We start from the raw sequence: 25,526 nt of genomic DNA on the forward strand, positions 1-25,526 counted from the left end.
CAAATGTCAGAAACAAGACCAGGTACCAGGGTGTTTTAATGTTCTTTCCCCAGACATACAGTGTAGTCCATAATTGATCAGTCAATAGTAATGTACAGTAAGTAGAATGGAAGTAAGTAATTGGTTCAGGACCAGGCACTTTAAGTATGATCAGCTTTAATTGTGTCCTGAGACCTTTAAATGAAGGAATCGGCAGCATTTCCTTGTTTTTTCCCTTGGAAGATCATTCTTGAAACTTCCTCCACTGGTCAGTTGCCAGCCATGACAAAATGCTATGTGCCTTATGTATATGAGGCTTCCAGCAGCAGGAAAGTTTAGTTTCGTGTTTAGTAACTAAGATATTATGGGTCCGGTGCTACTCCTACTGATGTCAATGGAAAAAAACCATTGACTTCAATGGGTGTAGGACTAGACCCATAATACCTTAGTTACAAACAGCCTATACAAGAGCTCTTGGTGAGAAGGTCTGTGTATTTTGGAACTTGATACATGCATTAGGTTCTTTTATCTAACAAAAAAAAGTAGCTCTGCTGGCAAGACAAATCAAACTGAAGAGACAGGGTTTGATGTTCTGAGTGAAGTTCCACTCCCCTCCTTTTGTGCCTGTCAGGTGGCACTGACATGGGGGAGTCCACATCAGGGATAGAGCTGGGGTGACTGGCTCCTACACCTCCCTTCCCAGAGCACGGGGGCAGATAGGGGCCAGCAAAAGGAGTAGCAGGAGCATGATGCACTCCAGCAATCCCCAATTAGTAGGAGCTGGTGCAGGTTAGAACAGCCCCTAGAACCAGAAAGTCATAAGTAGCTCCCTAATGCCGCCCACACCCCTCTTCCCTGCCACAGCCCTCCCTCTTCCATCCACTGTAATGTGGACTCAGCAAAAAACAATTGACCCTAAGAGAAAACAATGACTGGAGGAAGGGGGTGAGGGGAAATTCAGTTGAGTTAAATAAGCTACAGCCAGACTATCAGGAAGTTGGAACCCTTTTTCACTCTAAAGTTAATATTATCAAAACACTGATGTTCCTTGCAGGGCCGGCTCCAGCGTTTTTGCCGCTCCAAGCGGCGGGGGGGAAAAAGCTGCGATTTTTCACACCTTTCCATGCCTATTTGCTGTTATTATACCAATTCATTCAAAACAGTCTGCACTTCAGAAAGGATCTCAAATCATGGATTCAGAATGATGCATTCTGCTTTGAGAAGCCCCTGGGAAAGGTCCTTTGTGTTGCGTAACCTTTAACTAGAGCTGTTTGGAACACTTTTGCTGAAATGTTCTGTGGAGATGTATCTTTTTTCCACCACATTTTTTTCAGGAAGGGGTTGAGGGTTTTGGGATGAGGCAGAGCAGGGGAGGATGGGAGACAGATTATTTCTCGCTGTGGGGCTAGGGCACTGGCCTGGGATGTGGGAGACCCAGGATCACATCTCTGCTCTCCCTGATTGGGAGTGATCTGATATGAAAAACTGCGGAGAATCAGGCAGAGCAGTGACTTCAACCAGGATTTTCCACATCCCAGGCCAATATCCTCGCCTCCAGGAGACATATACACACTGTTGTCCTCCAGTGAATTCTGTCGTTAATCCTTATCATTATTACTGTTACTTTTCAGACTACTAGGCTGAGGGGAAGGATGTATGTATTCCTAGTCTCCAATGAGTTCATAAGTGGAGAAGCATCCATATTGGACCAAAAACTCCTGGTACTTATTGTGGTGCAAACCAAGTGACGCCACTGGCGTTGCACCAGAGTGAGAAGAGAATTTAACTTGCAATCCCAACATATTCTGGTTGTAAAATTAGTCTTAGTTACAGATGCAGCATTATGTTATTGTACCTCTGCATACTTAATCCAAAGGGGCTGGCTTTTTCTATAGAACTCCAAGAGCAAGAGATTTCAAGAGGCTTACAACATGTTTCATATACGAGTTTCAATTTGCCTTTTTGCTAAGATGTTGATTGTTATTAGTGAAGTCGTTTGCACTTACGGTGGCTTTTTATAAAATCTCTGCTGAAGTAAAAAAAACATAAAACAACAGCTCTACATGGTTGTTGGAATTTGGACAAATTGAGACACTTTATTTAAAAATAAGTAATCATCACCTTAAACAGCAACAACAACAACAAAAAGAATGGTTTCCATTGTGCAAAGTCCCAGTAGCTAACAACTAACAATCTACACTGTAGCTAGCCCGTAGTTCGTTCTCACCTTTTTACCTAGTATGGTATAGTACAGGGGTCAGCAACCTCTGGCATATGGCTCGCCAGGGTAAGCACCCTGGCGGGCCGACCCAGTTTGTTTACCTGCCACGTCCGCAGGTTCGGCCGATCACGGCTCCTACTGGCCGCAGTTCGCCACTCTAGGCCAATGGGGGCGGCGGGAAGCCGCAGCCAGCACATCCCTCGGCCCGCGCCGCTTCCCGTAGTCCCCATTGGCCTGGAGCGGCGAACCGTGGCTAGTGGGAGCTAAGATAGGCCGAACCTGCGGACGCGGCAGGTAAACAAACTGGCCTGGCCCACCAGAGTGCTTACCCTGGCGAGCCACGTGCCAGAGGTTGCCGACCCCTGGTATAGTACCTTGGAAATAGAGTGATGGATTTAAACTGGTTCAGGTAATCGCTTTTATTATAGTCCGAGATGGAAGACGCCCGGTAGGGCTAAGCGCACGGGGAGGAGGGATTTCTTCAGGAGCAGCTGCTGTCATTTCACAAACTCTTGCATAGGAAGTTAACAGCTGATGGCACTTGTTAGAGGAAGGGAGAAATGATCTTGCAGATGTAGCTGAATGAGAAGGGGGAATTGAGAGGGAAGTGACATTTCAGGAAGCAGTAAACCAGATTTGGAAACCAAATCCATCTTGAATGGTTGGAATTGCTGCTGAAGTGTCCTCCTATGCCACTTTGCACTTACTTAGGTAGGAAAACATCATTGTCCCCATTTACAGGTGGGGCAAATGAGACACAGAAGGGGTAGGAGTGATTTGCCCAAGGTCATACACCAAATCAGTATCAGAAGTAGGATTAAAACTCAGGCCTCTTGCCTCTCAGGTGCATGCCTAATCCAATATACTGAAGTGAACTCAAGGCAAGTTACTTAATTTCTTTCTATTTGCCTCTTTCTAAAATTGAGTAGTCATTCTTCTCTTTTCTCCCCCGCCACCACATTCAGTCCCTTGCTCAGTCCTGTCACTTCTTCCTCTCTGTTACCAAAACCCACATTACCTTCCTGTCCCTCATGGCTAAAATCCTTGTCCATGCCTCGATCATCTTTTGCCTTGACTGTTGTGATCTTTCCTCTTCTCTTACCTCCCTGCTTCTCACCCCTCCAGTCTGCCCAAAATGTAGCTGCTAATGTCCTCTGCTGCTTCAACCACATCATCTGCATTTGCATCTCTCTGTTCTCTACTGAATCAAAGTCAAGCACCATGTCCAAACTTTCACAGCCCCCATAATTTAGCCCCCCCCATAATCTTGGCACTTATTCCCACCTCCCCTGTTTACTCCCTCTCTCTCTCTCTCTCTCTCTCTCTCTCTCTCTCTCTCTGCTTTTCCCAATCCTTTTGCCTTTTATCTCATGCTTCCACGCTCACCCTTGGACCTTCTATCGGGCTGCTCCTTGTTATCTCCTGCTGAGGACCCTCTCTCCTCCTTCATATACCTCCTTAAAACGTACTTCTTCCAACATCCCTTCCTGAGTTCCCCATCAATTCCCATGACATGAACAGTGTTCCAGGATCTTGCTTTTGTGTTGTTCTGTCTGATCTAATGTAGGCTCAGATTCTGGCCAGTCCCCTGTATGGGGAACACAGCAAGGGGTAGGGTGTCGAAGGAACTTTCCATTCTGGTGCCCGGGAAGAACTCACACTGCAGTGGATATAACAAAACCGAGGACAATCCAATAGACATGAGCCTCAGAACTGGTTTCCTTTTAATATATTGTAGCAGTTGGAGCAATTATCTGTAGACTCTAGAATGACAGTCTGGTGTGGCAAACACATTAACAGTGAACGGAAGGAGCCAAATTAGCTGCAGCTTTCTGAAAGGAGATCGTTATTCTATTAAAAGTATGAGAGAAATTCCAAAAATAAAAAATGTGCCCTTTGCCAGTATAGAGATGGCTGCAAGTAGGACTGGTTGCAATAAATCTTTTGTACGGCCTTGTATAGTTCCCTGCGGTCAATGTGCTTAAGCTGTTGTGCTATAAAATTAAAGTGGTGCAGAGAGAATGAATCAAGTTGGACCAAGGAACATACCAAAAAACCCTCTGACAATGTCTTTTTGGAGCTCATCCTCCTCTGCGGTACAGTGGATGATTCTCAGTGGCATGTAACGGGGGAAGCAGGCACTTCCAGATCAAAACACCACATTTCAAACTCCTAGCGCAATTGGAGGGGAGCTGCCGACCTCACACGTGACCAGGACTTGAAAATAAGAGCATGGACTCGTTGTATTAAAAAGAGAGGAGAGGAAGGCTGAGAAATCTGATTGTGGCAGCAGTGCCCCAAATTTTTTGCTGTGGTTTTGCTACAGCTGCTGCTGCTTCAGAGATAATTAGCCCCAGCTTGCGATTTCCTGCTTTCTTACTTGTGGTTCCAGAGGAGTAGTTGACTGGTGAAGGAAAACATAGGGTAGCATTTTATATTCCACGTTTACCAATCCCCCTTGCAGCCTTGGGTAGCACGGTTTTTAAAAGCATATTTCACAAGCCTGTAGAGCTTGATCCTGGGAATACTAAGTACTCTATGTCACTAGGAGTTCAGGCTGCTTAGCATCTTGCAGGATCGGGTCTCTTATTCCTTTAGCGGTATGGTGTATTTTATCTTTTATTGGCATCATTTTTATAATCAGAAAAAAAATGTTCAAAGTGTCTCCAGAATTTTCTCCTTTTTTCCTTAATGTGTCTCCTGCATTTTTTAGAAAGTTTAAGGATTGTGTTTGTGACTTAGAATATGGGCTGTGGAACAAGAAACCCCAATTCTAATTCTACTCTGCCACTGATATACCATCTAGCACTGGGCAAGACACTTACCCGACATTGTTACCTGATCTGCAGAATGGAGATGGTAGGACTTGCTGTTCTCTGGCAGTGAAAAGATCTTAAATTGGGTATATATTTTCACTTAGGGCTGGTCTACACTGGGGGGGATCGATCTAAGATACGCAACTTCAGCTATGAGAATAACGTAGCTGAAGTCGACGTATCTTAGATCGATTAACCTCGGGTCCTCACGGCGCAAGATCGACGGCCGCGGCTCCCCCGTCGACTCCGCCTCTCGCTCTGGTGGAGTTCCAGAGTCGACAGGGAGCGCGTTCGGGGATCGATTTATCACGTCTAGACGAGATGCGATAAATCAATCCCCGATAGATCGATCCGGCGGGTAGTGAAGACATACCCTTAGGTTAAGGCCCTTTGCACATCCTCAGTGACGTAAAAGTGCCTTATTGTAAATGAGGATTAGGACCAGTCGTGCGTACCTATCTCCCTACAGGGTATTGAGCATTAATTAGTTAAAACTTTTTAATGCAAGTGCTAAGCTAAATATTATTATTGCCAATAAATAGACGGTATTTACAAGCAGGCTTGTGTATTTTTTCATGCCAACATGAAAAATAATCTTAGCATGTGTGTGAAACTACTAGAACACATAGTCATCTCATATAGTAACCTTTTCTCTTTTCCAACTGGTTGGTAAAAATTGGGAGATGATTCATGTTTATTTGCTCCTTAGCTCTGATCTTGAAATTAAAATGTCTTCACATTCCCTATAATTGTCCATTACAAGTTTTTCGGGACTTTTAATCCACTGAACAGGTACAGAATGGGAAGTGGCAATGGATGCTTCCTCTATGCTACCCTTTGTCAGCCCCTCTCTGGAGGGGCCATTAATAGGGGTCAGATGGTTGTTCACACCCTGTGACCCATTCAGCATGTGATGCCTCTGCCGTGACTGCTAACCAGGTTGCCACTTTGTACCAATTGTTGTTTTTTTATTTACGGGTAGGTAACGAAAGCCCCTCTGGAAGTCGTTGTGTGATTTCGGAGTTTATACGACCCCTGCAGATATCTGGTGACAAACCAGAACAGTTGTCCGTCAAACCTACTTTTCTGTCCAGGTCAAGATCCGGCAGCCCAAGATGCAGATTTGATTCAGACGTGAGTCTTTTTAAGTTGGTGACATTGGGAATGTGTTTGATCGGCCAGAGCCTTCCTTCTTCACTGGGACAGGTGTGCTACACCTCAGTGTTTAACTGCACTTCCAAAGAGTCAAAGGCTGGGATTTTCCAAAGCACCCAAGTGATTTGGGAGCATAAATAATGGGATTATTGTGCATCTAAATCACATGGGGGGGTTGAAAATCCCACCTAGGAAACCTGACTGTCTTGCATTCTTGTCGTTTATTTAGTCCTTGTGAAATGTGTCACATTTTTGTCAGTCTTTTTTGTGCCCATTAGTGTGCTAGATTTACATAAATTCTCTATTCACAGGACAGATAATGCATCTGTAAGAGCACTATTCCACCCGATGCCCTGCCAATGTGCCTCAGCTCTGTTCTAGAAAGGCAACTTCTAGGTGTGAGAAGTGGATCATTCTCTTTGACCTGTTCTTTGCTTGGTTTTCATGATGTGGAAATCCACTCATTAGTAACTGGAATGATATCGCCACCTGGACCAGTTTCTAGGGTACCATTCTTAGCTGAATTTGAACCTGTAAACTGGAGAATCCCCTCAGCCATTCAGCTTCCTAACATATCTGCATTTATTTGCAGTTTTGGAAAAATTCAGCAGAGATATTCACAATATTTTATTATTGCTAATCTTTGTACATCTCAGGGCTAGCAGGAGGAAATCCACTGAAACACCATTCAAGTTCTTCAGTGTACTTGATTATGACTCCTTTTCCTTCATCTCATCATGTGCACAGTCTCAACACCCACATACAAAACTCCTATAGACTTGAATAAGGATGAAACCCAAACGCCTCTTGTAGAAATGTTATAGGGTTCTATAAAAATGCTCTTAAATCCCAATGAAATTTAATAGAGATTAAGGTCCTATCTATAGGTTTCCTTAACCAGGCTATAGAATTCTATCAGTGGGATCTCATTATCTATTAAAAACATATATGGGATGATTTTTTTAAAAAATCTATAAAAAAAATCCATTAAATTCTGTAAGACTGTTCCATGAGGGCAAACAGAACTAGAAAACAATGAGGGTTGGCATGATATTTTATTGGATACAGTCCTGATTTTTCCCTCTGTCAAACATTTTAAAAGTAAATAGCCTGAAATTGTGTTCAGCTGCTGTGGCTATAACATAGGGATTGCTGCTGAACCCCAGGAAGTTGATTGCATCAAAATGCTTGTGGACATCACTAAAAATCAAAGTGTAATACAGGATATTCTACAAAAGAATTAGATTCCTACTAGCTTCTACTAATATGCTACTCAATAGCCACATCTCGGGGTCTGTTGACCAAGAAACACATACAGATAAATTCTTAATACCATTATTGGGAGGTGTGAGCATCCACTGCTTCATGAATAGACTGCATCAAGAGCAGTGAAGCCAAAAAAGGCAGCATAGCAACCAAATTTAAGGAAGCAGAACTAACAGCACAGAACAGAACAAGTGCATGTCAAATTTAATCCCCTTCTTCTATTATTTTTCAGTTGTCTCTCACTGAGAATGTCAAGCAGTTTTTACCTGAATTGCTCATTATTTGCCTTGCTGAGTGTAATTATGTGGTGCCTACATACCTCTCACATACACACGGAAGTTTAGCTACAGACCAAGGTACCATATCCACTATCCAAGGAGAAAAGTATATAAATTACACCTTAAGGAAATCAGCCTTTGAAATATAAAATCTGAGAGTGGTACTTGCTGTTGTAATTTCTGACATCAAAAGGGAGCACAGTCCATTCCACAAAGACATCCCCACAACTTCCAGGATTGTTAGTAAGAATACTGGCTCTGCTCCTAGCGTAATCATTATGGGCTCAGTTGTGAGCCCAGCTGCACACATCTATGCAGGGAGTCAGGGGACACAAGAAGCCTCCATACACCACTATACAGGCTATGCAGATCACCAGTGCCAACGGCTACTCCCATTCCCATATGGTGGGCGACGAGTAGGCAGGCAAGCATGGGGAGTGTCCAGAGTCTTGGTTGTGCCCACCAAGAGAGCAGCCCAGTTACTTGCACCAGCCTTTTTGCTGGAGCACATTGCTTCATAACTGGAACTAGGGGGCAGCAGGAAGTAGAGCAGGGGTAGGCAACCTATGGCACGCGTGCCAAAGGCGGCATGAAGCTGATTTTCAGTGGCGCTCACACTGCCCGGATCCTGGCCACCGGTCCGGGGGGCTCGGCATTTTAATTTAATTTTAAATGAAGCTTCTTAAACATTTTAAAAACCTTATTTACTTTACATACAACAATAGTTTAGTTATATATTATAGACTTGTAGAAAGAGACCTTCTAAAAACGTTTAAATGTCTTACTGGCATGCGAAACCTTAAATTAGAGTGAATAAATGAAGACTCGGCACACCACTTCTGAAAGGTTGCCGACCCCTGAACTAGAGTGTGACTCCGAATCACAGTCTGGTGCCTGCCCATCTCCTGGATTATAGAGTTCCCATCCAGCCCTATGAAAGCTTCCCTGCTTGACTCCACAGCCTAACATGGTACTTCTGTTTTAAGGAGAAGTTGCTATCTCAGTTCTCCTAGAGGTGTCTAGCAAATCGTAGAACAGAGGACAGTGAGAAATGTATCCCTCCTTTACGAACTCGGCCCAGCATCAAGCAGGAGAGACAGAGTTTTTATTATTTCAGTACACTGAATTTCAAGAATGTATCTGATGCAGATCCAAAATACTTGGGACCTGTTTATGTGGACTCAGCAATACAGTTTAATCACTAGGCTTTCTACTCATTAATTCATGGTGGAGTCAAAATTATGGCTTTGCTATATTGTGCTGCATTAAGCATCATGGTGAATTCAGAGCTAATATGTTTTTCCACTGGGTTAGTGGAGCGGATGGAATTCAGCAGATGGGGATTGGTTTGGGAGAGTTTTATTTGGTGTGATTCTTCAGCTAATACTGGTCACAATTTAAAAAAAATCAACGTTTGCCTACAGTTACAAGTCAATGGTATCTAAGGTACCACAGTTATTTCCTATTCTAACTATAGGGTATCATTATGAGCTAACTGTGTAAATGTTGACATTTTAATGGCAGCTAACGCTGTACACAACGCTAGGTGAATCATTTACCGTAAGTCATCCTGGGGCTAACTTGCTGAAGTTTTAATTAAAATAAAACAGCACACTTTGGATAAATTACTATTCATTATTAGTATACATATTTCTAAATAAAAATGAATTGCTGAAAACCTATATCCGACTCTGTTTCATGTCATCTGAAGTGTTTTGTATGTGTTGCATGTATACCTCTACCCCGATATAACGCAACCCGATATAACACGAATTCTGATATAATGCGGTAAAGCAGCGCTCCGGGGGGGCGGGGCTGCGCACTCCGGCGGTTCAAAGCAAGTTCAATATAACGCGGTTTCACCTATAACGCGGTAAGATTTTTTGGCTCCCGAGGACAGCGTTATATCAGGGTAGAGGTGTACTCAGGCTAGTTTATATATCCCATCAGGATAACAATGGGTGCAACAGTATAAATCCTATTGTCTTTATTTCTTTACAGATGGATAATGAACGGAATTCCAATACCTCAAAGCAGAGATATTCTGGGAAAGTCCATCTTTGCATCGCCCGTTATAGGTAACATAAGCAGCTGGGGGGAAAAATATAATTCCAAAATTGTGGGTTTTTTCACTTTTTTTTTTTTTTTGCAGATGTAATTAATGTCCAGACCCCAGTCCTGTTCATACACAACTCTAAGTAAAGGGGCGATTCACAGTTGGGTTCAGGGAAATGGACGGAATCCTAACCACACCCTACTTCCACAGCCTGGGCAAATACTGTGCCCCACCCTCCATGCAAATGGGTTTGGCTGCTAAATTTGCATCCACAAAGGCCCCTCCCATATTCATGCCCAAACAACTTCATGATTACAGTGGATGGAGCTCCCCTATGCAAATACAAAGCACAGCTGCGTGGTTCACAGAGAGTGCAGGCTTTCTTGTGCAGGCTTTCCACATCCTACCCCCACCCTCTTGCACAGTGGAACCAGGCCGCTTTTTTCATTGCCTTTTGGGTTGTACATGCCTACAGAGAGATGGGGGCAGGGTTTGCACCCAGGTCATTCTCTGGCCAGCTGGCCTGAGCAAAGGAGGTCAGGGAAGAGCAAACAACATTTGTCAGAAGGGATCCTGCTAATCAGTGTCTTTCTCAGTGTATAAAAAGCTTTAAATCAGCAAAGGGTAGTCTCAGAATGTAAATGATAATATTCTACATTAATTCGGGCTCTGTGTCTGACCATTACAGAAAGGTTTTCAATAGAGACACAAGCCTAATCTTTTAGAAGTGCTTTCTCTGCGCCAGCTTCCTTCCTTCCTGAGAGGAGCAGTGACTGCAAATCAGAGTGTACGCCTGGAATCTTCAGTGCCAGCAGTGCACCTGCACATGGGCTCTCTAGATGGCAAGGGAGCTCTTGTGAAAGTGTGGCTTGTCTGCTGACTGATCTGGGTGTGTTGAGCCCGCTGGCACTCAGTGACTCCTGGGGGAATTCTGTGTGTGCGCAGAATTCATCTCCTCTGCAGATTTCTTTGCTTCCCCAAAGAAAAGTGACTTTCTGACAGGGAAGCAAAGGGAAGCCACAAGAGTGGTCATGCACCACTCCCCAGCAACATGGGTGCCTTGTTTCAGGCACTCGGAGCAGGCAGTGGAGTGGTAAATCACTGGGAAGGAGGACGCCCTGGCCTGTGGCTCCTACCCTGTGCCAGGCTCACCTACTAGTCCTGGCTGGGCTGGGAAGGATGCAACTTACTCTTCCCCTGCAAGGAGCAGCCAGCAGGCCTGTGGACAGCAATTCCAGGGCCAGGGCCATCCCTGGGGGGTGGGGCCCAGGGCGGAAGTGACAAATGCATCACTTCCGGGACTGACCGCGCTGGCCCACGGGGCCCCCTAAAGCGCAGGGGCCAGAGCGGTCGCACATGCCTAGGAGCCCTGCGGCTTGCCGGGGCGATTTAAAAGGCCCCAGGGTTCCTGGCTGCTGCTACCGTGGAAGCGGTGGTGGCTGAGGGCCCCCGGGCCCTTTTAAAATCAGCCAGGCCCCTGGGCAACTGCCCCCTTTGCCCCCCCATCGGCGGGCCTGCCGGCCAGGGCTGGCTCAGACCCACCCCCAAAAACCTGTCTGGCTGCAGGAAGTGCCGCACCCCTCCCTCCCCCGCTTCCTCAGCCGTGGGGGGGGGGGGGTCACTATACGGGGAGCTGCTCCCCCATTCACCCAACCCCCTGGCATCCAGATCCACCTCATACTCAGATTGTCCCACCAAATCTCACCCCCTGCACCCAGAACCCCCCACACTGACACCCCTGAACCCACATCCCGACAAGCCTCACCCTCTGCATCTGGAGCCCCCCTGCACCCAGACCTCCCCACCAAACCCCACATCTCTGCATCTGGAGCCCACCCTGCACCCAGACCGCCCCCAACAAGCCCCACCCCACCTGCACCTGGACCACCCTGAGTAGCCCCCCACACCCACATTCTCCACCAAGCAAGCACCCTGACCTGCACCCCACCAAGTCAGCACTTGGACCCCCCTGCTGAGCCCCACCACCTTCCCCTAGACCCCCCTGCAGAGTCTCATGGTGTCTGCACCCAGAACCACCCCCCAATGAGCCCCTGTTCATCCAGATCTCCCTCGCACCTGGACCCCCCATCAAGCCGCCCGCACCCAGATTGCCCCACACATTACCCTGTCACCCCACATCTGATTCTCCCTAAGCCCCTCCAGCCTTGGATCCTGCTGGGCTGAGCCTGTCTGCCTAAATCTGGTGTGACTGGCATGGAGGGGCAGGGCCCCAGGGTGTTTCTGGGACAGCCCTGGTCCTTGCACTGTGTCAGGGTCAGGTGCCACTTTACTGCCGAGTCCATGTCCGGGGGTGGGGGATGCAGGGTGATCTCCTACCTCTGTGCAGTCAGCGGCCTGTGCTCCCCTCGGCCATGCTGGAGCCTCCACATTTATTTATTGACAAATAAAATTTGCAGAATTTTAAAATATTGGGTGCAAAATTTTAATTTTTTTGGTGCAGAATGCCATCGGGCGTGCCACTCCCTGATACTGCAAATCTCCGTAAGCAAAGTGTTTTAATACTAAATTTAAGTCTAAATTTCCCCAGAATTAACCTGACTAACAAAGAGGAAGATTCATGCCAGGCTCAGTTCCATTGCAGTGTAATATTCAGTGCACTGCAGAGTTTAGGTGACAGTGCAGGGCCCAGAGGAAGGCAGAGCCCATGCTGAGCTCAAATTAAACTCACTTTCTCTAGAGGAACATGATTTTATTTCTGCAACAAGTACTCTAAAGCTCACCCAACTGAAGAAAGTTCCTAAACAAACCAGCATGAAACTAAAAGATTATTAATTGATTAATTAAATGCCTTATATATCAACTTGAAGTGGCTGCAGTCACACTTGAAGAGCCGGTAGAAAAAGAACAGATGAAGATTGCTTTCTTTGTAGGCTTTAAAAAACAAATACACCCAAACCTGTTATTGTAGGCAACAGTGCACTTTCCATTTATGCTAGGTTTAAAAGAATGCACTTTCCATTGGCTTTTAACATCGGAGCAAGTCTAAGATGGCGTGATCAACATCTCCAGAACATTTACTTTCAGCGTGGACAATATTTTTTTTAAAAAAGGAAAAGGAACAAACCAGAAAATTGTATTTGTTGTAAATGCCACCAAAAAAAAGGGGGGTGGGGTGGGGGAGGACAACATCTCCCAGTGCTAGAGAGGCAGCACGGTGCTGTGGTTAGAGCAGAGGAACTGGGAATCAGGAGACCTAGAACCTGATCATGGTTCTGACACGTCCTCACTGTGTGACTTTAGGCAGGCCCAGAATCCCTTTGGCCCTCACTTTCCTTATATGTATAAATGTGGGTGATGATACTTGCCTACCTCATCAGAGAGGGATTGAAAGGACGCTTCCATCAATGCATGTGAAATGCTTTTCTGATCCACAGATGGAAGGTGCGGAAGTCCAGCACATGGCCTATGCATCTCTTAAATCCCACTGCCCTTTTTAGTGGACCTCTGCACAGGGGTGAATTTCAACTCCTATGTGGAGTATTCTTATTATGATACAACTTTCTGGGCCTGTTAGTTGCTTCTCATTGATGATGTTTTTATTATAGATCAAATATTATTCTAGTTGCATTAAATGCTGCCCTCCAGCTTATTTACAATGCACAGAGACTATTTCAAGGCAATTAAACACACCCGTGTACTTAAATGAAGCAAAACTTAATAACTTAACAGCTGCGAAAGTATAATCAGGGTATGCTTCCCTGGCAATTTCAGTCCGCAAGTAAACTCGTGTCTGTAGTTTGCTACAAGCACATCAAAATGTCTTCATTTCAAGAGCCAGGAGTCAGTGTGGTGCCCATGGAAATGTGCCTTTTTTATTGCCTATGCCATTTTCCTGTGAGCAAAGCTCAAGTCATGTTTATATTGCATTGGCAATGTTGGCTACAAAATAAGAGGGGTTTGCCGGGGAGGGGGAGAGAGGAAATCTTGTACATTTAAATTGGCTCACAAACCCATCAGAGTAGCACCATAGATGGTCAGAGTTTTCATTAAACGTTAATGAGGTGAGAGTAATTAAATACAATTATTGGCATGAGAGTTTGTGTAAAGTAAACAATAAATAGCATAAAGTAACTAGGGATACCATACGTCCGTATTTTCACGGACATGTCTGGCTTTTTAGTTCTTAAATTGCCATCCGGGAGGAATTTTTAAATATCTAAAAATGTCCGGGAAAATACCGGTATGGTAACCCTAGCGTGGGAGCTGCCAGAGCCGTGGAGCGGGGCTTGCAGGTGCCGGCAGCGTGCAGAGAGCCCTCCGCACCCTCCCCAACCCGACCTGACGAGCCAGAGGGACCTGCTGGGGGGCGAGGTAGGGAGTCCCGGTGGTGCTTACCTGGGGAGACTCCCAGGAAGCATCCAGCAGGTCCCTCTGGCTCCTAGGGTCAGGTGGGGGGGAGGGGAGTCACAGAGGCGGAGGGGGTCTCTGCGTGCTGCACCAGCTCCCTCCTGCCTAATCAGAGCTGTGGGGGCGGGGCTTGCAGGCACCAGCAGCGGGCAGAGATCCCTCCGCCCCCCCGCCAACCCGACCCTAGGAGCCAGAGGGACCTGCTGGATACTTCCTGGGAGCCTCCCCAGGTAAGCACTGCCGGGACTCCTCACCTCACCCCCCAGGAGGTCCCTCTGGCTCGTCAGGTCAGGTCGAGGTGGGGGGGCTGAGGGTTCTCTGTGCACTGCCGATGCCTGCAAGCCCTGCTCCACGGCTCCAGCAGCTCCAATTGGTGCTTTTCCCGGCCAATGGGAGCCATGGAGCTCGCGCTTGTGGCAGGCGCAGCACATGGAGACCCCTCGGCTGCCCCTGATCCTAGGAGCTGAGGGACCTGTGGCAGGAGGGATGAGTAGGCGAGCGGGGTGGGGTGAAGAGGCGAGTGGTGAGCCAGCAGCAGGTGGCGGGGGGGTGAGTAGGTGGGTGGTGGTGAAGAAGCGAGCGGCGAGGGAGGCAGTGGCTGGTTGGCTGGCGGGCAGGCGGGTGAGGAGGCAAGTGGCAGGTGGGGAGGGCGAAGAGGCGAGCAGCGAGGGAGCCAGTGGCTGGCTGACTGGCGGGCGGGTGGGTGAGGAGGCAAGTGGCAGGTGGGGAGGTGAAGAGGCGAGCGGCGAGGGAGCCAGTGGCTGGCTGGCGGGTGGGCGAGGAGGCAAGTGGCGGGTGGGGAGGGTGAAGAGGGCGAGCGGCGGGGGGCGGTGAAGATGCGAGCAGTGAGAGAGCCAGCAGCGGGCAGGAGGGTGAGGAGGCAAGTGGCGAGGGAGCCAGTGGCTGGCTGGCGGGCGGGCGGGTGAGGCAAGTGGCGAGGGAGCCAGTGGCGGGCGGGCGGGCGAGGAGGCAAGTGGTGGGTGGGGAGGGTGAAGGGGCGAGCGGCGAGCCAGCGGTGGGCGGGGGGCGGTGAAGAGGCAAGCAGCAAGGGAGCCAGCAGTGAGGGAGGAGGGTGAGGAGGCGGGCAGGGAGGGTGAGGAAGCAGGCAGCGAGCGGGGGTGAAGAGGCCAGCGGCGAGGGAGCCAGTGGCAGGCGGGCGGGTGGGCGGGGGTGAGGAGGCAAGCGGTGAGCCAGTGGCAGGCGGGGTTTCTCGGGGCGGGCATGGGGGTTTCTGGCAGGGGAGTGAGGAGGTGAGTGGCAGGTGGGAGGAGGCGAGCGGTGGGTGGGGGACTGAGGAGGGACGCAGCAAGCCAGCGGCAGTCCAGGGGGTTAGGAGGGGTGCAATGGCGGGGCCAAGCGGGGAGGGGGCGGGACCTGGGGCAGAGTGGGGGCAGAGCGGGGGTGGACTGTGGGCGGGGCCCGTGGAGTGTCCTCTTTTTTGAATGTTCAAATATGGTAACCCTAAAAGTAACTATGTGTGTATGCGCAAAACAGACAGAGACAGACACGTGCACACCAAAGCAGCTTGTTCGGACTGACTCTTGGGTTATGTCAGAGAGCAGTTGCTGCTTTGAAGAGAACACACACACACACACACACACACTGAGCTTTTGCAGGCTAAGGATAACTGTGTTGCTGTGGCTACAGCCTTCAGCATATAGGCTGTCACTCTGGTTTTATTGCTTGAATTTGTTTTAAACAGATTTTCATTTTTACCTTGTTCCCTTAAGACTGTCTGGGCAATCATTCCACCATCAGGCTGCCATGAATGTTAATAAGCTGTTTATGGGAAGGCAGCACTTGAAACAGTGGACAAGAAGCTTTCTGTTTCCCTTTTGTTGTCATACTCTGCAACATGGAGGGAGGGGGTTGTAAAATCCTTTTCTCCAATATGCTGGTTATGTTCCCCATTTGAACATGAACTTATGCTGTGCTCTGCTGCTACAGTGTATAGCTCCCCTTCTAAAAGGCTTTGTTTTGCAGCACCATCTCGTTTTCTCCATGAGCAATAACGTTACCCTAACAAATCGATGGCTATTTTGGAGTTGGTAGTGATAGTGCTAAACACAGAAATTCATGGTATCGTTGAGGATTGAGTTCAGCTCCTCCTGCTGCAAAAGCAGAGCAGGGCTGGAAGGGGGTGGGGACAGGGAAATGATTTTTATCATTTTATTTATGCACACAGGTGCATACTGGGGGGTGGGGTTTGAGGCCTGATGCAAAGCCCCCTTTGAACGATATCTGTTGACTTCAGTAGGCTTTGTATTGGACCCTTAATGTTCCCTTAATCCTGAAGTTCTGATGGATGCAAAGGTATAAACTGTTTGCTGGCCTACTAAGAGCACAAGAATTTCAAGGAATTATTACAAGCATGATTATCCATTCATTATTCAGCAGGACTTGCCAATTCATAATCTAGTGCAAATATCTGATAAATGCTTTATGCCTTCTAAAAGCTTTTCTCTGAATGTGAGTCTGACTTTGCTATAATTGATTGCTTTATGGAGAAGAGTAATTCATGAAAATTAGCAGATCCTGATAGAGATGATTTAGGAAAAGACCCATATAAGGTTTTGTATAGTTGTTTTAAAATTCAGTAAAGACATAGGCTGGGAGATTCAAAGGAGCCTAAAAGGGTTAGTTAGGTAAATTATTTGGAAAGAGATAAACAGTGAGGAGGCAAAGTTTACAGATGATACAAAACTACTTAAGGTAGTTAAGTCCAAAGCAGACTGCGAAGAGTTACGAAAGGATCTCACAAAACTGGGTGACTGGGCAACATACTGGAAGATGAAATTCAGTGTTGATAAATGCAGAGTAATGCAAATTGGAAAACATAATCCCAACTATACGTACAAAATGATGGGGTCTAAATTAGCTGTTACTGCTCAAGAAAGAGATTGTGGAGAGTTCTCTGAAAACATCTGCTCAATGTGCAACAGCAGTCATACAAGCTGGACAGAATGTTAGGAACCATTGGGAAAGCAATAGATAAGAGAATAAATATCATAATGCCACTATATAAATCCATGCTATGCCCACAGCTTTAATACTGTGTGCAGGTCTGGTCGGCCCATCTCAAAAAAGATGTATTAAAATTAGAAAAAGTACAGAGAAGGACAACAAAAATGATTAGGGGTCTGGAACAGCTTCCATAGGAGGAGAGATTTAAAAAACTGGGACTATTCATCTTAGAAAAGAGCCTAAGGGGAAATATAATAGAGGTCTATAAAATCATGAGTGCTGTGGAGAAAGTGAATAAGGAAATGTTATTTTCCCCTTCACATAACACAAGAACCAGGGTTCACCTGATGAAATTAATAGGCAGCAGGTTTAACACAAACAAAAGGAAGTACTTCTACACACAACACACAGTCAACCTGTGGAACTCATTGCCAGATGTTGTGAAGGCCAAAAGTATAACTGGGTTCAAAAAAGAGTTAGATAAGTTCATGGTGGATGGGTCCATCAATGGATCCCCATTGCTCTGGGTGTCCTTAGCCTCTGACTGCCAGATGCTGGGACTGGACGACTGGGGATGGATCACTCGATAATTGCCCTGTTCTGTTCATTACTTCTGAAGCATCTGGCATTGGCCACTGTCAGAAGACAGGACACTGGCTGAGATGGACCATTGGTCTGACCCAGTGTGGCCATTCTTATGTAAGCCCTATGGGGTAGGGGCCCTCTTTTTGTTCTGTGTATTCCTAGCACAGTGGGGTCCTGCTCCATGGCCAAGGCTCCTTGGTGCTACAGTAATACAAATAATAAATGACAACAATAATAATGTAATATAAAGGTGACTCCACTCCCCTAGGCTCCCTGCTAAAATATGTGTTTCAAAAGGTGAAGCAAGAAGATGGGACTCTAAAGCTACTCTCATGTGCAGCCTTTAGAACTACATTCTGCTGTACAATTATTAGTCAGTGGTGTGTGGGTTGTAACTCACTAAATACGCTCATTGCCTGAATGAAGTTTCCATCTGTGCTTCACTGCAGTTACAACCCGTTTGATGGACCAAATGAAAATCCAGAAGCAGAGCTCCCCCTTACAGCAGGAAAATACCTCTATGTGTATGGAGACATGGATGAAGATGGCTTCTATGAAGGTTTTGTTTATTTATGTCTTCTTATTAGTTTATGTTGATTTGAAACAATTTAACTCCCATACCGAGTTATCTATGACCAAAATCAATTGATAAAGTCCCCCTATCATCATCCCTTTAATTAAGAGAATTTACGCACCAGCAAAGCAGCTCCTTCCACTAATTTATGAGATTCCCTGAACCATCACCATTTCCCATTTGGCAAGATTTGTGCTGACAAGAAAGCTTAATGAGATTTCAGTTTTTGCCTCAAAGATCCTCGACTCTCCTCAAGCTGTGAATATTTGATTCCTCTAATCTATGTAGAATTTCCTCTGGCTAGACACTGATACAAAGTAATATTGGAACGAGGTGGCAAGTAGTGGTTTGTTACAAGTAGATTAACGACTCCGTGAATACTGTTTACTTTTCATTCACTTTCATTCTGAAGTTGCTCCCTGCGACATCAACATCATATCTTATCTTTTCCACAGGTGGCTGCTCTTCATTTAAGCTGATGTAGTCTTGAGCAGTGTGTCAGATATCAAACATCATTAGCACTCAATGGCTTTTCTGAATTGACAACTTAAGCAATACGATAAAGGTTCTTGTGACCCAGTCTCGCAGAGCAGTGCAGTGCATGCATAACTTGGTTCAGATAAGTAGCCTCGTTGGGTATGTCTACACTGTAATTCCAGGTTTAGTAGAACTCAAGTTAGCAGACTCTGGGTTTGTTAACCTACAGTTTGAGCATCTACACTTATTTGTAACTCCAGTTAGAAATGGTTGAGCACTTGGTCCCATTCTGGGGCTCCAACATCTACACTGTATGATGCAGGCCCGAGTCCAACAACCCACATCCCAGACTTCCTAGTGCCCTCCCAAAATGTGGCTGCTCTAACCCTTTGTTTGTGGTGCAGTGTGGGAAAACTTGACTGTCCACCAACTTGACTGTCCAGAGGACAAAGAAAGTCAGCCCATAGGATTGTGGGATACTTTTGTTGGACTCCGAGAGCATGAGAACAGTGGGGCTGCGTCTACACTGCAAAGCAATAGGGCTTGAACTCTGAGTCCTGGCTTGACTTGGGCTCAGACCCACCACCCCCATGGGATCCAGGGTTTGAGCCCTGTGCTAGTGTGTTTGTGTGTAGACAGAAGGGAGGTTAGGCTTGAGCCTTAATTTGAACCCTTGGCTTACATTGCAATGTAGACATACTCATTGACTACAGTGGGACTGCATATGAGGAAAATTACATACATGATGAAGTGTCCTGCAGAACTGGGGCCTTGGTTTCTTTTATTTTTGCTTCCCATGGCAAGGTATGTACGAGACAACACATGTTGACCCACTTTTTAACTTGCTTCCCTAATACCTACATTTAAGGCTGGGCAGGTGTTTCATGAAGATTAACAATGATAAACCAGTTGACAAGTAATTTCATTGTCTAAATGTATCAACTTTATTTGTACCTCAGATAACTCAATATTAGCTAGTGACAAAACAGTTTATTTGGTGGCCTAAATGAAAACTATAGACTTTTGCTAATACATATTTTGAACTCAGAAAGACCCACCAATGTGCAGTATTTCTCTAATAAAATCCAATTAGTAATTGCTGAGACATGCTCGTATACAAATATGACTACACATGCAATCAGGTGTCCCCATTGAAATGAATCCTTGTGGTCAAGGCACTGGACTGGGATTCAGGAGACCTAGGTTCAATTTCTGGCTCTGCCACAGACTCCCTGGGTGACTCAGGGTATGTCACTTAGTCTCTTGGTGCCTTACTTACTCACCTCTAAAATAGGGATGATGATACAGCCTTTGTCTGTCTTGTCTATTTGGACTTTTAGCTCTTTTGGACAAGGATCGTTTCTTATTGTGTAATTCTACAATGCCTAGAGCCACGTGGCCCTGATCTCAGCTGAGGTCTCTCAGTGCTACTGAAAGACATAATAATAATACATTCAAAGCAACTTCACAATATGAGAGCTCAAATAATCCTGTTCATGTTGCTTGAATCCTGGGTTGTGTTGTATGCCTGAGATTCTCTTGGACTTCAGAGAAAGTGATTAGCACGTGGTTTAATTGCGTAACAGTAATGGGGTCTTTGTAATATGAAGGACACTGCTATTGAACCTTTGATGGAAGGTGGGGAGAGGCTACCTGCTTTAGTGTGCAGATTCTAGACTGATTGTATTTGGGGAATGGATATTAACAGTATTCTACTGTGTTTTATAACCACTTGGATCTGTCAGCTGGATCAGTAACTCAGCAGAACAAAACAGTTACAAGCACTGAGGTCTTTTTCTTAAAGAATAATGTCTGTAGCAACAGAGCAAAGTAAGTGAGCAAAACCAGAAAGTAAAAAAAGCATGAACAGAAAACGCCCCACCTTTGGAGTTCAACCTAGTCCTTTGATCCCTGTCTGAGAAAGCAGACTTTCCCAATCAACCTCTTAAGGCACTTTTTCTGAACCTCTCTGCCAGGGACGGAGGACATCTGAGCTGCAGTTAACCCATTAAAAGAACAGGAGTACTTGTGGCACCTTAGAGACTAACAAATTTATTTGAGCATAAGCTTTCATGGGCTACAGCCCACTTCATCGGATGCATAGAATGAACATATAGTAAGAAGATATATATATACATACAGAGAACATGGAAAAGTGGAAGTAGCCATACCAACTAGGTATGTTCACCAGGGACCTATCAGTGTCTTGCAACCCCTTACAGTGACCTGCAATGCAAAATATGGCTGCTTATACCTTTAAGCCAGGGCTGCCCAGAGGATTCAGGGGGCCTGGGGTCTTTGGCAGCGGGGGCCCCCCGCCGAACACCCGGCGCTTTGGCAGCCGGTCCCAGAGCGGAAGGACCCCCCGCCGCCGAACTGCCGCCGAAGACTTGGAGCGGAAGAAGCTCCGGGGCCCCTGGAGCGAATGAAGGACCCCGCTCCAAGGCCCCCGAAAAACTCTCGTGGGGGCCCCTGCGGGGCCCGGGGCCTGGGGCAAATTGCCCCCTTGCCCCCCCGTCTGGGCGGCCCTGCTTTAAACAGGATTTTAATCAATAGCATACGTTTGATTTAATTCATCTTCACCTAATAAAACTGATCTACAGTATTTCATATTATTTAATGTACTTCTTCAACCCAACACTACCAGAGGAGAGAGTCATCTAGAAGACAGCTTGGCTGGTAGTGTGAGAGGAGTGTTCTTTTGTTAATGATATTTGGGTTGTTCTTTCTCACCAGGTGAACTTCTAGATGGACAAAGAGGACTGGTCCCTTCAAACTTTGTGGATTTTGTTCAAGATAATGAGTCCCGTTTGTCAAGCACCGTAGGCAGCGAGCAGGATCAGAATTTTATCAACCATTCGGGTCATGCTTTGGAAGGAGATAGTCTATTGGAGCTCAATCCGCCGAGTCACATAGAGTCCAGTGTAATCAACAATGGCACAGGAACTCTTGATATGAACATTGATGAAATTGGAGAAGACATTGTGCCTTATCCTAGAAAAATCACCCTTATTAAACAACTAGCCAAAAGTGTTATTGTGGGCTGGGAGCCACCAGTAGTGCCACCTGGATGGGGAACCATTAACAGCTACAATGTCCTGGTTGACAAAGAAATACGGATGAATGTGTCCTTTGGAAGCAGAACTAAAGCTCTTATAGAAAAACTTAACATTGCTACTTGCAAATACCGAATATCAATTCAGAGCATTACGAGCAGGGGTAACTCAGATGAGCTACTGTGCACTTTGTTAGTTGGGAAGGATGTAATTGTAGCACCCTCTCATCTTAAGGTGGACAACATAACCCAGATTTCCGCTGAGCTGTCCTGGCTTCCTACCAATAGTAATTACAGTCATGTGATCTTTCTGAATGAAGAAGAGTTCGACATTGTCAAGTCTGCTAGCTACAAGTACCAGTTTTTTAATTTGAAGCCCAACATGGCCTACAAGGTGAAGGTCATGGCAAAGCCCCATCAGATGCCCTGGCAGCTTCCTCTGGAGCAACGGGAAAAAAAGGAAGCCTTTGTGGAATTTTCTACATTGCCAGCAGGTTTGATATTTTTTTTCCTGTCCCTTAACTTTGCAATTACAATTGCTCTAGAAATACCAGGTGCACCAAGACTAGTCCAAATAAAATTCCTTCACTGTCTAAGTTCTGAATCATCCTCATGCACAAAAATAGTAATGTAAAGCATTCCTTCCCATTGTTGTGTAATTAATTACTAGTACAGACCATGTTCCTGCATTTGGAGCTGCCTGTGTAGATTCAGTTGCAGCAAGGCTGTAGTTTTCCCTTGTTGTTAGAACACTGTGTGTACCGTCACATATTTCTCAGTCTCAACCTACTGAAAAGTCAGGAGGTTTCTATTAATAATGATCTAAAGTTGGGCTGATTCCATTGAACTTAATGGGTTTAACTGATTTGTGATTTTAGAAAATGAAAATCAGACATTTATTAAGAAAATGCATTTTGCACATCTTAAGTAACAAACAAGAGCTGAGTGGCTTGCAACAAAGCTCCTGAACCTTGGCGTCTCAGTGTGATAATCACTTTTCTAATGAGATTTCTTTATGGTACTAAAAATACTTCACTGCCAAGGGTGGTAAATTAGCATAATTGGCGTATGCCAAGTTGCATAATCCTGCAGTTATTTGTGCCATGACTTCTGTGAGGGATTGGAGGAGAGAAGTAAATACTAACTGATAATAAAGAGATCATCATTTTTAAAAAATGGATAATAACATTTCAACTGTTTTCTGCACCTACAGCTCTGGTTCAGATTGGTACAAAGCTCTTAGTAATTGAAAAATTCTTGTGATATTAGAATTACAAGGGTCTTGTCCATCAACATTTTTCTAGCCCTAAGACCTGATTCTTCAACTCTTACATGAAGTAACACTTGCTCACCTTAGTGGTCCTGCTAATTGAGGTCTAAGGGCCCACACTATTAAAATGTAGTAGACAATGTTTCATTTTATAGAAGCCTAGAAATTAGAGATGGAAAAATCCTTTTAGGGCATTTCTAGTTCATCCCTGTCCAGCTACTACGGCATTGTCCACTCCTGTGTCTAGAGACTGGGGTGTTTCAGGAAGATACCCCTGCCAGATCATAAATTAGAGACAGCCAAGTTTATCATCATCATTGAACCTGTAAGTACTGTGGTCCCGTATGCTGCATGTTCAGAGCCTGTTCAGAATAACCTTCCTGGGTTTCTAATTGATCTACCTGTAGAAATGTGAATAGCTACCGATTTTCGTGCCATTTTCTTTGTTTACAGTTAATAATATTTCTGTGGTGCTTTTCAGCCATAGATCTGAAAGCACTTTACAAAGGTGGGTCAGTATCTTTATTCCCATTGGGAAAATTGAAGCACAGAGATGCTAACTGTTTTCCAAGATCACGCAGCTAGACAGCAGAAGTACAGGGAGTAGAACTCAACTCTCCTGACTCCCGTCTGGGGCCCCGTCCACAGACACAAGTTGAATGTTTAAAGCTAATAAATCTGACAGACTTTAAAAAGCCAGGGGTAGTTGGTTGTGTTATTCCATGCTGTGTTTGATTACCAACATTTGAGCAACGTTATCAAACTTGCCCCAGCAACTGAAGGAGACCAAGGAATGTTTCAGAAATGAAGCTGAAATGATGTAACACAAAACGGTTTGTAAGGACGGTCACCGAATTGATGGTATGTGTGACGTGAGCAGTGGCGCGATCCAGAGATCATCACCAACAATATCTGAAAGAATTCAAACGCCTTCCCAGTGAGGAACACCACTAATAAAGACAATGGCAACAAATCCACCTGCACTGCAATGCAGTTGCTTTCCTTCGTTCATCTACCTACTGGAAGGAGCCATTTGCAAGGAGAGAACTCCTCATCTCCTCAGACTTTCAGAGGCTTGCCTGCCTTAGCTGCAGTTCAGAGGAGAGATGGACTACATGTGGCTCATGGTGAGTGAAATTTCAGTCCAATGGCATGTACTGTTCTATGACTTGATTGGCTGCCTGTTGTGATAAGATTTCAGCAAAGTAACTGGAGTCGATTCTGTCTTCCCCCCCCCCCCCCTCGTTCAGGCGGTTTATGTAGAAGGAGACATGCAGGATAATAGCGGTGCCCGGTAGGGACCTAATAGGATTGTAACTCAACTGTTTTGAAAGTGCATTGGTTTATAACTTTGCACAAAAATATCCTCAGCCCAGGCATGAATTGTGTTGTAAGAAGTGCCGCTTTAAATCATTTGGGTAGCTTGTAAAGAGTAAAATAAACGATAGCTTGGACTCTTTGGTCACTTCTAAAAACACTGGGCTTGATTTCCCCCCCCCAACCCTCCTGCGGGGGGTGTATTATGCACCCCCTTACGCCCACGGGGACAGCTGTGCTGGACTGTGAATTCACTGCTGTGGGAGGGCAGCTGGCAGTGCTGCCTGTGCCTTGTGGGCGAGGGGAGGGGGACTGGCAGATGTAAACTTGTATATAGGCTCGGCTGCACTGCTTTTTAAGTTGTGTGGTGCACAGCCAGGGCGGGGGGAGGCTAACAGGAGGTGCAAGGTGGAGCTAAGGGCTGTTCAGGCAGGGCAGGCAGCAGGGAGAGTGAACAGTGTCCCCTCCAGTACTCGGTGGGGGTTGGGACAACCCAGCCTTGCCCATCCTTCACCTCTTTCCCTCCCTGACTGCCGGGGGCTCCCTGCTGCTGCCCTGCCCTGGTCCGGACACCTGGCCAGCTGCAGCCTCATGTCATTTAAACCCTCCCGAGCCCATGGGAGCGAGTGGCTCTGGGCAGGGGGAATAGAGGGTGCAGAGTCCAGCCCCAGTCCGTTCCATGCTGCTGTGCCATGGGCTTCTTCGGGGATGGAGCCAGCGGGATCCTGCCTCCGCCTTGGATGTGAGCTGTCAGCTCCCCTTGTTGGGTCACTTTGTGCCCCATGGAGAAAGGGGGTGCAGCAAAAAAAGCTGGGGAACCTCTGCTCTACAGGAGCCAGCAGAGGCTGCCCAGGTGATGCTCTGAATCAGTACATCTGGGTGCCGTGGCCCCTCCCTGGCTGACTATCATAGTGAGTTACATACTATGGACCATATCATGGCATCATACTGGCATAGGATTTCTGCTTCTAAGTGTGTGGCATCATCCAACCCTCCTCTGCGCATGTGCATAAATTCCATTGACATTACTGGTGGTAACACAGACATACACTCCCAAGGGGGAATTGTTACTTCTGTATGTGGTGCATTGCAAGCCCTATTAGTGGAGAAATAGTTTCAGGTTCAACTCTGAATTGTTTTGCTTT

At 46.2% G+C, this 25,526-nt stretch overlaps 1 protein-coding gene across 9 annotated transcripts in view; it reads left to right on the forward strand.

Annotated features, from left to right (window-relative positions):
* The window catches only part of RIMBP2 (RIMS binding protein 2), a 100,862-nt gene that overhangs the window by 20,680 nt on the left and 54,656 nt on the right, over positions 1-25,526 (forward strand). For all 9 annotated transcript variants that reach the window (XM_065417738.1, XM_065417739.1, XM_065417741.1 and 6 more), the window contains 4 exons: positions 5,999-6,150; positions 9,717-9,793; positions 18,138-18,247; positions 21,476-22,288. In XM_065417738.1, coding sequence (XP_065273810.1) covers positions 5,999-6,150; positions 9,717-9,793; positions 18,138-18,247; positions 21,476-22,288 — 1,152 coding nt within the window. The remainder of the gene's footprint in view (positions 1-5,998; positions 6,151-9,716; positions 9,794-18,137; positions 18,248-21,475; positions 22,289-25,526) is intronic.

This window comes from Emys orbicularis, chromosome 16 (assembly GCF_028017835.1).
Source record: "Emys orbicularis isolate rEmyOrb1 chromosome 16, rEmyOrb1.hap1, whole genome shotgun sequence".
In the NCBI taxonomy this organism is placed as follows: domain Eukaryota; kingdom Metazoa; phylum Chordata; order Testudines; family Emydidae; genus Emys; species Emys orbicularis.